This window comes from Bos taurus, chromosome 29 (genome assembly GCF_002263795.3).
Source record: "Bos taurus isolate L1 Dominette 01449 registration number 42190680 breed Hereford chromosome 29, ARS-UCD2.0, whole genome shotgun sequence".
Classification (NCBI taxonomy): domain Eukaryota; kingdom Metazoa; phylum Chordata; class Mammalia; order Artiodactyla; family Bovidae; genus Bos; species Bos taurus.
This window is the reverse complement of record NC_037356.1, coordinates 5,861,709-5,876,165: the sequence shown is the minus strand read 5'-3', so window position 1 is coordinate 5,876,165 and position 14,457 is coordinate 5,861,709. Positions and strand designations below refer to the sequence as shown.

General features: G+C 38.9%; 1 protein-coding gene across 1 annotated transcript; it reads left to right on the top strand.

The window, feature by feature from the left end:
* Positions 1 to 1,138: 1,138 nt before the first annotated feature.
* LOC520034 (tripartite motif-containing protein 64) lies at positions 1,139 to 10,310 on the top strand. The gene is made up of 6 exons (XM_024987582.2): positions 1,139 to 1,549; positions 2,052 to 2,147; positions 3,225 to 3,468; positions 3,760 to 3,767; positions 5,637 to 5,736; positions 9,711 to 10,310. The coding sequence occupies exons 1-6, from the start codon at positions 1,139 to 1,141 to the stop codon at positions 10,202 to 10,204; spliced, it is 1,353 nt and encodes a 450-aa protein (XP_024843350.1). The 3' UTR covers positions 10,205 to 10,310.
* Positions 10,311 to 14,457: the final 4,147 nt, after the last annotated feature.

The following is a 14,457-nucleotide window of genomic DNA, read 5'->3' as shown; positions in this document are numbered from 1 at the left end:
TGTTTAGGTCTTAAAAGACATTCCTAAAGACATGAGTATTTATAAAACCCATAGAACTCCTAAAATGTTCAACATGATGTATACATTTCATAGACTTTACAAAGAAGAGCATGAGTTAAATGGGCGAAATTAATCAGAATACCTTCTTGTAAAGATCATACTTGTTACCTTTTTAAAACCATTAGTTTGCAGTCTGGAATTGAAGTTTTCAGAATGGATCCAATCAACCAATAGGGACTCCCAAGAAGTGGCATTTGTCAAAGAAAGAAATATTAGAAACAAAGAGGATATGAAATGCTTCCATTAACTACAACTCTGGAATTTCTAATGTAGACAGGAAACCTTGTGTACATTCAAACATTTTTCTTTTGTTTTAAAAACCAGCTGATTAATTTTTAGTGATTATTGTTGTAGCTTGAATGTTCACTAGTTCAAAATATGACCAACTCTGATGATCTAAACTGATTCCAGGAAAAATAGTTTTCCTGAACTAGAAATAACATATTTCTTTATTTCTTTTTGTCTTAAAGGAAGGAGTTTTACTATTTAAGTTTGAAGCAAACACTGAAATGTTTATAGTTTCAGAACTTCAAAATTAAAGCCAGCATTGATTATATTAAGTTTAAATTGTTGGTAAACAATTTTACTTGTCTTTAAAAAAAGCACATGTTATACTTCAAAGCAAAAGAGAACATTAGCATAGAGATGAAGTGTGTGCAGGTTCAGGATCTAGTCAGTGAGTCATGAAGAACCAGAGAGAAAGAGACAGACTGAGAATACATATGTACTTCTACACCAATCAGCTAATAAAAGTAACTCTGGAGTCATCCTAACATTTACCCTCTGATCTAATCTTTAGCTTTTCCATGTAATTTAGGTATGACTGAGATCATGGTTTATTTTATACAAAAAAAGATGTTAGGGGCTCTCTATCTAATTTCAACATTTGTATCAAACCATGATCCCAACCTCTCTGTATTCAACATTTCTAGATTTGTATTGGGGGATAAGTAAATATGGAAATTAATTAGAAGTTCAAGACAAGACTTTGTCCAAAGGATTTATTTTCCCTAATCAGGGCAGAAGAAAGACTTTCTCTCTCTTGTACTCTCTATTTCTCTCTTTCATTTTTAGAAACATGGATTCAGACACACTGGAAGCCTTCCAGAGTGAACTCACCTGCTCCATCTGCATGAACTGCTTCCTGGACCCCGTCACCATAGACTGTGGGCACAGCTTCTGCCGTCCCTGTCTGAGCCTTTGCTGGGAAGAAGGCCAGACTCCAAGGAGCTGCCCTGAGTGCAGGGGAATAGCAGAGAGCCCTGATTTCCAAACCAATATTGTGCTCAAGAGGCTGGCTTCCCTTGCCAGACAGTCCAGAGCTGACCACGACCACAGCTCTGAGGAGCAGATCTGTGTGACACACCAGGAAGCCAAAGGCCTCTTCTGTGAGGCTGACCAGACCCTGCTCTGTGGGCCCTGCTCTGAGCACCCCGAGCACACAGCTCACAGCCACAGGCCAATAAACAGGGCTGCTGAGGAATCCCGGGTAGGTGATGCCTCTCGAGCAGTTTAGGATCTAGAGGCTCCTAAGTCAGAGAGGAAGATGAGGATGCTATGATGGTGATGGGATAGAGACAGTGGAGGTGGGATTTCTGAATGTGGATCCTCACATATAATGTGTCCTTTCAGTGTTGTTGCCCAATTGTCCACACATGTGGAAATGCAGCATCCCGGGGCGGGTGGCACCAGGGACACAGGCTTCTGATGGGAGCTTGAGGTTTTCTTACTTGTGCTGTATTAGAGTCTGAGTGGCAATTTCTTAGGAAATGGATTTCATCATCTGTAAAGTTCCCCCAATTCTCTAGTATGCAGTTCTGTCACTTTGACACTGAAATGTTCCAATAAAATTAGATTCATGGTGGAAAACAGGACCACAGTACTCTAACTCAAGATTTCTGTGTTACCAACAACTGCCTTTGCTCATGAATAAGGGGATAAAACTTATGATGTCATCTTCCATATCACTAAATCTCATGGGTATTTTTCAGGAGAAACTTCTGAATAGAATGGATTATTTATGGGGAATGAGAGAAAAAGTGCAACTCATTCTGACTCAGGAAGCTAAAAAAGCTTGGTCATTTAAGGTAAGAATAAAAATGTTCCTATTTATTTGTATAGATATCGATAGAATGCTAGCTTAGACGTTTAGATCAATATAAGTTCCCCTTAAAGGATATTGGTCTCTTTCTTGGAAAAGTATTGTTTTCAAATGACCTATCAGTAATCACAATTAGAACAGGTTGTGTTCTAATTGTGCATTGTTCTAATAATGCATTCTAGTTCGAAGAATACTGGTATGTAGGAGAATCAAAGCAAGAAAAGCATGCCTAGGCCAATTTTGAAGGTTAGAATGACTGTTCTCAGACGTGAAGTATAAGACAACATTGCACTCAGTGTGACTGAGAAGGAGAGGAGAGTAGTACCTAGAGGGAAAGTAGAGCATATTTTAAAAACTTTACTAAGTGGGATTTGCCTCATAGAAGAATACTTGGAAAAATCAGAGAAAGAAAAAAAAGACAAAAACAACATTCAGGTTAGAAAGGAAATAACTGATAGAGTAAGAACCCTGAGGTTTTGGAGAAGACTCTTGAGAGCCCCTTGGACTACAAGGAGATCCAACCAGTCCATCATAAAAGAAATTAGTCCTGAATATTTTTTGGAAGGACTGATGCTGAAACTGAAACTCCAGTGGTTTGACCACCTGATAGGAAGAACTGACTCATTGGAAAAGACCCTGATTCTGGGAAAGATTGAGGGCTGGAGGAGAGGGGGACGACAGAGGATGAGATGGTTGGATGGCATCACTGACTCGATGGACATGAGTTTGAGCAAGTTCTGGGAGTTGGTGGTGGACAGGGAGGCCTGGCGTGCTGCAGTCCATGGGGTGGCAAAGAGTTGGACACGACTGAGGGACTGATCTGAAGAACCCTGAAGAATCCTAGGAAGAGAGCCTGGGACCACACAGATAGCTTGATTTATACACAAAGAGACTAAGCACTGAGAGAAAGGATGGATGGGAAGGACCAAAAAATATTCAAGACTTTTTGATGTGTTAGGCAAAAAATTTTCAAGAGCTTTTTTGATGATAATTAGGAAATAATATTTGAGATTTTCTTTTAAATGTGAACATAATCAATGCTTTGAATCCACTATCCCCTCAGAAGTTTGTGGCCTTAAGGAAAGAGATGATCAAACTTGAATATCAGAGGATGCATCCCGTGCTCCAGGGGGAGGAGCAACTGCACCTGGAGGCCCTGGAGCAAGAAGCAAATGAGATTTGTCACCAACTCAAGGAGAGTGTGTTCAGAATGTCTCAGTACAGAGAAAGTCTGAAAGAAACATACGGAGAGCTGACTGAGTTGTGCCACAAGCCGGACATGGAGTTGCTCCAGGTGAGAAAGGAGGGTATCAGAGAGAGAAACACTCTTCTAGACGAGCTGCTGTGACACTGAAATGTTCCCTGCATATACTGTTACTCTTAGCTAAGGAATGGTGCTTCCTGACCCCCATTATTGTATTTGTCCAATCCCCTATTTTATCATATCGTGGTAATCTTAGGAAGATTTTTGCCCTTTTTCTAGCTAACATAGGGCCAGATATGATCAGTTTGATCAAGAGTACTATTCAGACAGATGATCCAAAATCAGCAATATTCTGTGACCAGGGGTCAAGTTAACTTCTTGGAATAAATCTCAGTAGATGTTATCCTAAACCTCTGTCACTTGCTGTTATCCCAAACTTAGTGCAGACATTAAGGTTTTGCCCATTTTCTAAGCAAGATTGTCAGAATTGGTCATTAGTTTCAAGGCACTCTAGAGTTCATCTTATATGGTTCCCATTTTTGCTTTAATTGTTATCATAGATGATGAGATCGCTCCTTGGGAGTAGCATGGGCAATGAGTGACATTGGAATCCTAGATGTGGCTGCATCATTAAACACACTCTTCCTGGCCTCCTTCCTTCCTTAATGTGCCCTGAGGAAGCCCATCATGTTTTACTTTAAGCTCTGTTATTAAGATGGCTTCTGATTGTTCCTTAGAAGAGAATTAGAAAAACAATACGTTATTGAACAATCAGGAATAGTACAGAAGATGTGAAAGGACAGAACTCTCATGATTAACATCATCTTTTTTTTTTTTTTCCATTGCAGGCCTTGGGAAATGTATTAGAGATGTGAGTATAAATTAATGATTTTTAATTCTGATCAACTTTCTCTGTTTGATTAAGTGGGTTACACATTTCTTTCTTGGTACCATTGGAAATTGCTTTCAGCTCCTCCTGAATATCTAAATTCCAGAATGCAAAGTCTCTTATTGAAAATGCATAGTATTTGCAGATATCTTATAAGCATGCTCCCATACACTTTAAGCCATTTGTAGACTACTTATGTGTGTGTGTTTGTGTGTGCTAAGTTGCTTCAGTCCTGTCCGACTCTTTGTGACCCTATGGACCGAAGCCTGCCAGGCTCCTCTGTCCATGGGATTCTCCAGGCAACACCTAATAGATAAATGCAATTTAAATGATATGTAAATAGTTCATTGTTATTTTGCATTTTCAAGTTTTACCTTTTGGAACTTTCTTAAAGTTTTTTCTAAGCATTTTCCATTCAGAACCAGAGTGGAGGAATGGTTGGAGTGATAGATTGAGAATATGGAATTGACATATATATACACTAAGCCGTGTCTGGCTCTTTGTGACCCCATGGATTGAAACCCTCCAGGCTCCATGGAATTTTCCAGGAAAGAATACTGGAGTAAGTTGGCATGCCCTACTCCAGAGGATCTTCTTGACCCAGGGACCAAACCCATGTTTCATGTCTCCTGCATTGGCAGGCGGGTTCTTTACCATTAGCACCATCTGGGAAGCTCACAATAAACTTTAGTGAAGGGAGTTTTCTAAGCTATCAAAAAGGAAACACCTACCATAGTGAGTTGGAAGACGAGTAAGAGAGTAAAGAGGGAGATTCCCTAAGAATGGAAAAAAGGGCTATGATTTTGTTCCTAGGAGTAGCAGTTCCTAGGAGTCACTCTCAGCCTGTTTCATCACAGCAAGCCCTCTTGTATGCAGGACCTCAGAGGGAGGGCTTCCTCGTGTTCTCTGGGATACTAGGCTTCCAGGACCAGAGAAGCCAGGCTTGAATTGGATTCCCTTGCTGGGCTGACAAGAGCAAAGCTGTCTCACTCAGTGAACTCTTCCTTGTGTTAATAGAATGTATCCTTGAAGACTACTTGCTATCTCAAGTCTCAAAGGAATTTCCTGAATTTTCTGGTCTGTGTAAACTGCCCAGGATCTTTGCATTACCTGAGATGGAATAGAGGGAGTGAATGAAGTTCAATGAGTTGAAAACTGAAATCATGTCTTGGAAGAATGGGGAAGTTGCAATTTGATATAACTTACATTTAGAAAAGAATACAGTAACATTTTTATATTCCCAAGTGTGTAGAATATAATACATATGCAATTAACCAAAAATAAGAGAATTCTGACAACATATACTGGAATAAAATTGTATTTTTTTTAAATATTCATATGATTAGCCTTTGGCCTTGACATATATCGATGTCATTTGTTACAGGACTGACTTGGTAGAGATGCAGAAACCTCAGTCAGTGAACCCAGAGCTCACTTGCTGGCCTGTCACTGGAATCCTAGACACGCTGAACAACTTCAGAGGTAAGAGTCATCCCTGTGGTGATCAGGACTGTGTTTCATGAGAGCTTCCTAGGAAGGAACTTTCTTCTGTTATTTTACTTTTTCTGACATCAAGTTAGTACATAACTTTACAAAGTTGCTACATATTTTCTGCCTATGTTAATACGATCGCAGTTGAGCTTTGCAACCTACAGTTTACTGATGATTTAAAGCCAGACATATATTTATGTCATAGACAGAGCAGGAAAAGAACAACCAGGTTGCTCAAGTGATTACAAAAAAAATAGAATTTAGTTTTGTGAAGATCAATCAATCAAAATATCAATCAATATTTTGTTTACTCAGTTATTTCACTCTTGGAAGTTAAATATGTCCTTGCTGGGTTCTAATATGCTCTATATTATAACTGCCTTTATAAAAAACTGCATTGTAAAAGAATATTTGTTATCAGAAAAAATCGACAAGAAAGACTAAAATGGCTTAAGTAGAATATTGTATTGCTATTGGATCAATCTCAAAACAACTGAAGGATATGTGAACATGTTTAGCCAGAACATACTTTTATTTATTTATTTTTAATTTTTTAAAAATATTTTATTTTATTTGCTATTTATAAAATAATATTTTTATTTATTTGTTTTTACTTTACTATATTGTTTTGGTTTTGCCATTCTTCGACATGAGTCTGCCACGGGTGTACAAGTGTTCCCCATCCTGAATCCCCTTCCCACCTCCCTCCCCATACCATCCCTATGGCTCATCCCAGTGGACCAGCCCTGAGCATCCTATATCATGGATCAAACCTGGACTGGCGATTCATTTCACATATGGTAATATACATGTTTCAATGCCATTCTCCCAAATCATCCCACCCTCACCCTCTCCCAGAGTCCAAAAGACTGTTCTGTATATCTGTGTCTCTTTTGCTGTCTCGCATACAAGGTTATCGTTACCATCTTTCTAAATTCCATATATATGCGTTAGTATACTGTATTGGTGTTTTTCTTTCTGGCTGACTTCACTCTGTATAATAGGCTCCAGTTTCATCCACCTCATTAGAACTGATTCAAATGTATTCTTTTTAATGGCTGAGTAATACTCCATTGTGTATATGTACCACAGCTTTCTTATCCATTCATCTGCTGATGGACATCTAGGTTGCTTCTGTGCCCTGGCTATTATAAACCGTGTTGCAATGAACATTGGGGTACACGTGTCTCTTTCCCTTTGGTTTCCTCAGTGTGTATGCCCAGCAGTGGGATTGCTGGATCATAAGGCATTTCTATTTCCAGTTTTTTAAGGAATCTCCACACTGTTCTCCATAGTGGCTGTACTAGTTTGCATTCTCACCAACAGTGTAAGAGGGTTCCCTTTTCTCCACATCCTCTCCAGCATTTATTACTTGTAGACTTTTGGATCGCAGCCATTCTGACTGGTGTGAAATGGTACCTTATAGTGGTTTTGATTTGCATTTCTCTGATAATGAGTGATGTTGAGCATCTTTTCATGTGTTTGTTAGCCATCTGTTTGTCTTCTTTGGAGAAATGTCTATTTAGTTCTTTGGCCCATTTTTTTGATTGGGTCGTTTATTTTTCTGGAATTGAGCTGTAGGAGTTGCTTGTATATTTTTGAGATTAGTTGTTTGTCAGCTGCTTCATTTGCTATTATTTTCTCCCATTCTGAAGGCTGTCTTTTCACTTTGCTTATAGTTTTCTTTGTTGTGCAGAAGCTTTTAATTTTAATTAGGCCCCTTTGTTTATTTTTGCTTTTATTTCCAATATTCTGGGAGGTGGGTCATAGAGGATCCTGCTGTGATTTATATCAGAGAGTGTTTTGCCTATGTTCTCCTCTAAGAGTTTTACAGTTTCTGGTCTTACGTTTAGATCTTTAATCCATTTTGAGTTTATTTTTGTGTATGGTGTTAGAAAGTGGTCTAGTTTCATTCTTTTACAAGTGGTTGACCAGTTTTACCAGCACCACTTGTTAAAGAAATTGTCTTTTCTCCATTGTATGTTCTTGCTTCCTTTGTGAAAGATAAGGTGTCCATAGGTGCATGGGTTTATCTCTGGGCTTTCTATTTTGTTCCATTGATCTATGTTTCTGTCTTTGTGCCAGTACCATACTATCTTGATGACTGTGGCTTTGTAGTAGAACCTGAAGTCAGGCAGGTTGATTCCTCCAGTTCCATTCTTCTTTCCCAAGATTGGTTTGGCTATTCGAGGGTTTTTTGTATTTCCATACAAATTGTGAAATTATTTGTTCTAGCTCTGTGAAGAATACTGTTGGTAGCTTGATAGGGATTGCATTGAATCTATAGATTGCTTTGGGTAGTATACTCATTTTCACTATACTGATTCTTCCGATCCATGAACACAGTATATTTCTCCATCTATTTGTGTCCTCTTTGATTTTTTTCACCAGTGTTTTATAGTTTTCTATATATAGGTCTTTAGTTTCTTTAGGTAGATATATTCCTAAGTATTTTATTCTTTTTGTTGCAATGGTGAATGGAATTGTTTCCTTAATTTCTCTTTCTATTTTCTCATTATTAGTGTATAGCAATGCAAGGGATTTCTGTGTGTTGAGTTTATATCCTGCAACTTTACTCTATTCATTGATTAGTTCTAGTATTTTCTGGTGGAGTCTTTAGGGTTTTCTATGTAGAGGATCATGTCATCTGCAAACAGTGAGAGTTTTACTTCTTCTTTTCCAATTTGGATTCCTTTTATTTCTTTTTCTGCTCTGATTGCTGTGGCCAAAACTTCCAAAACTATGTTGAATAGTAGTGGTGAGAGTGGGCACCCTTGTCTTGTTCCTGACTTTAGGGGAAATGCTTTCAGTTTTTCACCATTGAGGATAATGTTTGCTGTGGGGTTGTCATATATAGCTTTAATTATGTTGAGGTGTGTTCCTTCTATTCCTGCTTGCTGGAGGGTTTTTATCATAAATGGATGTTGAATTTTGTCAAAGGCTTTCTCTGCATCTACTGAGATAATCATATGGCTTTTATTTTTCAATTTGTTAATGTGGTGTATTACATTGATTGATTTGTGGATATTGAAGAATCCTTGCATCCCTGGGATAAAGCAAACTTGGTCATGATGTATGATCTTTTAAATGTGTTGTTGGATTCTGATTGCTAGAATTTTGTTAAGGATTTTTGCATCGATGTTCATCAGTGATATTGTCCTGTAGTTTCCTTTTTTTGTGGCCTTTTTCAGGTTTTGGTATTAGGGTGATGGTGGCCTCATAGAATGAGTTCAGAACATACTTTTAGAAGCTCCCAAATTATTCCTTTATGCCTTTTCATAAAATTTTGGACCTTTGAAAATAATTGGTACAGAATATACCCCAATAAATGTCCATATGATAGTAACATGTCATCCACATGTTTCATGGTATTAAAGACAAAGGAGGCCTGGTGTACTGTGATTCATTGGGTGGCAAATAGTCAGACACGACTGAGCAACTGAACTGAACTGAAAGACAAAGGAAATAAACAATTTCTAACAAAAGAAAAAAGAATGTTTAGGTTAGTTCTGCAGCAAAGTATAAAGAGACTGACATTAAATCAGATTTCACATATTTCTTCACATATCTGTGTTTTTTTCCTTTTGCTAGTTGATTTGAGGTGTTTCTATATGCTGTTGCTGCTGCTACTGCTGCTAAGTCGCTTCAGTCATGTCCGACTCTGCGACCCTATAGACGGCAGCCTACCAGGCTCCCCCATCCCTGGGATTCTCTAGGCAAGAACACTGAAGTGGGTTGCCATTTCCTTCTCCAAGGCATGAAAGTGAAAAGTGAAAGTGAAGTCGCTATATGCTGTAGATACTAATAATAATTATTCTTCACAGAAAACCAGTCTGAACTTCATCTGCTCTTTGTTTTTTGTTTCCTTGGAGGAAGGAAAATGAAAGAATTTATTGAGTTGAGAGATTCTATCTCCCATGACATGGGAATCCCAGTTGCTGACCTGATTTTTGTTCTCTCTGCAGTGGATAACGTTCTGCATCAGAAAATGAGCTTTCATAATGTGAGCCTTTCTGAGGATAATACAAGTCTGATATTTGGAGATGACGACCATGGCGTGTCCAGAAAGCTCCAGGGTGGGGAGAGTTTCGTGGCCTGGGGAGCTCGGGCCTTCACCTCCGGCAGGCATTACTGGGAGGCAGATGTGACACAGTCCTTCAACTGGATTCTGGGAGTCTGTAAAAACATCTTGACAAGTGATACCAGTATCAGCATTGATTCTGAAGAAGCATTTCTTCTCTTTTCTGTGAATGTGAATGATCATTATAGTCTCTTCACCAACACTCGACCCTCAGTTCAGTATGTAAAAAGGCCTCTGGGTAGGATTGGCGTGTTTCTGGATTATGACAATGGAGCTGTGAGCTTCTATGATGTTTTCAGGAGTTCCCTCATATATAGTTTCCTTCCTTCCTCCATCTCCTCCCCTCTGAAGCCTTTCCTTTGCCTTAGGTCTCCATGATTTGCCCACTTCTGGGACCATTTATTGAAACAACTTCTCTGGGAATATTGCTGCCCTTAACCTCGTGTGAGGCCACAGGATACCTGACTGTCCAAGCACATTGTTACTTAATGTAACATAATGATTGTATGTTTAAAAAATGGCATAACCATGCTCTATGCATTAATTTGCTAATTAAATTTTCTTTTAATAAAAGTTTTTTATGGAATATTTAATAGAATATAATCCATTGCCTTTCTTCCTTTTTAAGTAACAATTCTATTAAACTAAAAATTATATACCATAAAGATCACTGCATTTAAACCACATGATTCAATGTCTTCTAGAAATATATAAAAATGTGTGAAACCAGAAATATCTAATTCCAGAACATATCAATCACCCCCCAAATTTCCAATGCCCATTAATGTTTATAAACTCTCTAAGCATATACCATCTCATCATAACATTGAGCAAACTTTCCTCAAATTAGTAGATAATTTTAGTACTTGATGGAAATTTCCAAGAAGAAAGAGACGGTATTTATCTTTTGTGGTGGTTTAGTCTCTATGTCATGTCTGACTCTTTTGTGACTCCACGGACTGTAGCCCACCAGGCTCCTCTGTCCATGGGATTCTCCAGGCAGGAATACTGGAGTGGGTTGACATTTCCTTCTCCAGGGGATCTTCCCAATCCAGGATTCGAACCTGGGTCTCCTGCATGCCAGGCAGATTCTTTACCAGCTGAGCTATTAGGGAAGCTCCAAAATACTTTACTTATTTGTTTGCCTGCACTAGGTCTTAGCTGTGGCACGTGGCTCCAGAGCAGGCGAGGTCAGTAGCTGCAGCATGCAGGTTTAGTTGCTCGAGGGCAAGTGGGATCCTAGTTCCCTGACCAAGCATTGAACCTGCCTTCGCCTGCATTGCAGGGCAGATTCTTATCTACTGATCCACAAGAGATGTCCTAAAAGAGAATTATACAGTAGATATTTTAAACCTCAAAATAATTGAATTTGTTGTGAATCTGTAAATCAATTTCCTCTCTTTTGTTGACATCATCCCTAGCATTTTATGTCTATTATGTTATATATTTATCTTTTGTTTTCACTATCCAATGCAGTATATAGAATACAAGTATTAGGTGGATCAATGAAAAATGCCTGAATAAAGACTTCATATAAACAAGTATTATTCCATCATTGATAAGATTTTCTAAAATGTAGCTAAAGTAATAGACTAAGCTCAACATTTCACATTTAGTAGGAGAAACAAATGGGCTACACTGAGTAACAAAGTAATTAGAAGAGACCATTTGAGCACAGGTTAGAAAATGCTGTTCAGTGGTGTAATCCTATCTTCTTTTGTGATGATATGGTGGAAAGAGTGCCCTTAGAAGTCACTGGAATCCAAATAGAACTGCCATACGACTCAGCAATCCCACTGCTGGGCATAAACACTGAGGAAACCAGAATTGAAAGAGGCACGTGTACCCTGATGTTCATCGCAGCACTGTTTACAATAGCTAGGATGTGGAAGCAACCTAGGTGTCCATCAGCAGACAAATGGATAAGAAAGCTGTGGTATATATACACAATGGAATATTACTCAGCTATTAAAAAGAATGTATTTGAATCAGTTCTAATGAGGTGGATGAAACTGGAGCCTTTTATACAGAGTGAAGTTAGTCAGAAAGAAAAACACCAATATAGTATATTAAGGCATATATATGGAATTTAGAAAGATGGTAACAATAACCTTATATGCAAGACAGTGAAAGAGACACAGAGATAAAGAACAGATTTTGGACTCTGTGGGAGAAGGCAAGGGTGGGATGATTAGAAAGAATGGCATTGAAACATGTATATTACCATATGTGAAATAGAGCGCCAGTCCAGGTTCGATGCATGAGGCAGGGTGCTCAGGGCCAGTGCACTGAGATGACCTTGAGGGATGGGATGGGGAGGGAGGTGGGAGGGGGTTCAGGATTGGGAACACATGTACACTCAGAGCTGATTCATGTCAATGTATTGCAAAAACCACCACAATATTGTAAAGTCATTAGCCTCCAATTTAAAAAAATTGTTTAATTAGAAAAAAAAGTCACTGGAATCCAAAAAGCAGGAAACCATATCTGAATATCATATATATGGAAATGTAATAAAAGTATGCTGTTCCACACTGCTGATCCTAAAATATTCCTCCCTTTTATAGTAGTCTCTAAACATGATGGAAAAAGCAAGAGAGTTCCAGAAAAACATCTATTTCTGCTTTATTGACTATGCCAAAGCCTTTGACTGTGTGGATCACAATAAACAGTGGAAAATTCTGAAAGAGATGGGAATATCAGACCACCTGACCTGCCTCTTGAGAAACCTTTATGAAGGTCAGGAAGCAATAGTTAGAACTGGACATGGAACAACAGTCTGGTTCCAAATAGGAAAAGGAGTATGTCAAGGCTATATATTGTCACCCCACTTATTTAACTTATATGCAGAGTACATCATTAGAAACGCTCGGCTGGAAGAAGCACAAGCTGGAGTCACGATTGTTGGGAGAAATATCAATAACCTCAGATATGCAGATGACACCACCCTTATGGCAGAAAGTGAAGAGAAACTAAAAAGCCTCTCAATGAAAGTGAAAGTGGAGAGTAGAAAAATTGGCTTAAAGCTCAACATTCAGAAAGTGAAGATCATGGCATCTGGTCCCATCACTTCATGGGAAATAGATGGGGAAACAGTGGAAACAGTGTCAGACTTCATTTTTCTGGGCTCCAAAATCACTGCAGATGGTGATTGCAACCATGAAATTAAAAGATGCTTACTCTTTGGAAGGAAAGTTATGACCAACCTAGATAGCATATTCAAAAGCAGAGACATTACTTTGTCAACAAAGGTTCTAGTCAAGGCTATGGCTTTTCCTGTGGTCATGTATTGATGTGAGAGTTGGACTGTGAAGAAGGCTGAGTGCCAAAGAACTGATGCTTTTGAACTGTGGTGTTGGAGAAGACTCTTGAGAGTCCCTTGGAATGCAAGAGGATCCAACCAGTCCATTCTAAAGGAGATCAGCCCTGGGTGTTCTTTGGAAGGAATGATGCTAAAGCTGAAACTCCGATACTTTGGCCACCTCATGCGAACAGTTGACTCATTGGAACAGACTGTGATACTGGAAGGGATTGGGGGAAGGAGGAGAAGGGGACGACAGAGGATGAGGTGGCTGGATGGCATCACCGAGTCGATGGACGTGAGTTTGAGTGAACTCCAGGAGTTGTTGATGGACAGGGAGGCCTGGCATGCTGCAATTCATGGGGTCACAAAGAATCGGACACGACTGAGCGACTGAACTGAACTGAACTGAGACATGATGGAATAATGGTGAAGAAATCGTCAAATGAATGTTCTGTTTCATAACACCAAGTAATCATATTCCCACTTGGAATCCTCTATTGCCAATCCTGACCCAGCTCTAAGCTCCTCTCCCATAAAGCTAATCACACCTTGGTGATTAATATACCCTGACACTATCAATTTTTGAAATGCTTTTGTAAGTGAAATCTCATACCATATCCTCTTCTTTGTGTAGTTTCTTTTCTTTAAAATTATATTGGTGAGATTCATCCACTTGGTTGCATGCAGCGTTTTTATTATTTTGTTTCATAATAGTTCATTCTATGAATATACCACATTTTACTCTCTCTACTACTGAAGAACATGTTCATTTCCAATTGAGTGAGCATAGATACTGCCATCGTGAAGACATTATACATATCTTTTTATTGAAAGAGAAGCGATACCCAGTGTGTAACTAGGAGTGAAATAGTTGACTCGTAAAGCATATACTTAACATTTTTCCAAAGAGACTACATCAACTTTCATACTTTTAAGCAATCGATAATTGCTTTGTTTCCTCCAATTTTTTGATAACATATGTCATTATCTGTCTTAATTTTTTGGTCATTTTGTGTTTTCGTTGTGGTTTTATTAATGTTTAGAAATTAAAAAAAAAAAACTTTATTTTTTGGCTTTCTTGGGTCTTTGTTGCTGTTGGGTCTTCCTTGCTGCAGGGGTTTTCTCCAGTTGTGGTGGGGAAACGACTCTCAAACTGCAGTGTGGAGGCTTCTCATTTCTGTGGATTCTCTTGTTGTGGAGTATGGTCTCAAGGGCATGTGGGCTTCAGTAGTTGCAGCTCATGGGCTCTAGAGTCGGGGCTCAGTAGTTGTGGCAAAAGGGCTTAGTTGCTCCGTGGCATGTGGAATCTTCCTGGATCAGGGAGCAA

What these genes read in the sequence shown, in the direction of transcription:
- LOC520034 (XM_024987582.2), top strand. Translation starts at nt 1,139, where the DNA reads ATGGATTCAGACACACTGGAAGCCTTCCAGAGTGAACTCACCTGCTCC. An exon ending in AAAAAGCTTGGTCATTTAAG is followed by an intron (nt 2,148 to 3,224) that starts GTAAGAATAAAA and finishes CTATCCCCTCAG; the next exon opens with AAGTTTGTGGCCTTAAGGAA. An exon ending in CACGCTGAACAACTTCAGAG is followed by an intron (nt 5,737 to 9,710) that starts GTAAGAGTCATC and finishes TTCTCTCTGCAG; the next exon opens with TGGATAACGTTCTGCATCAG.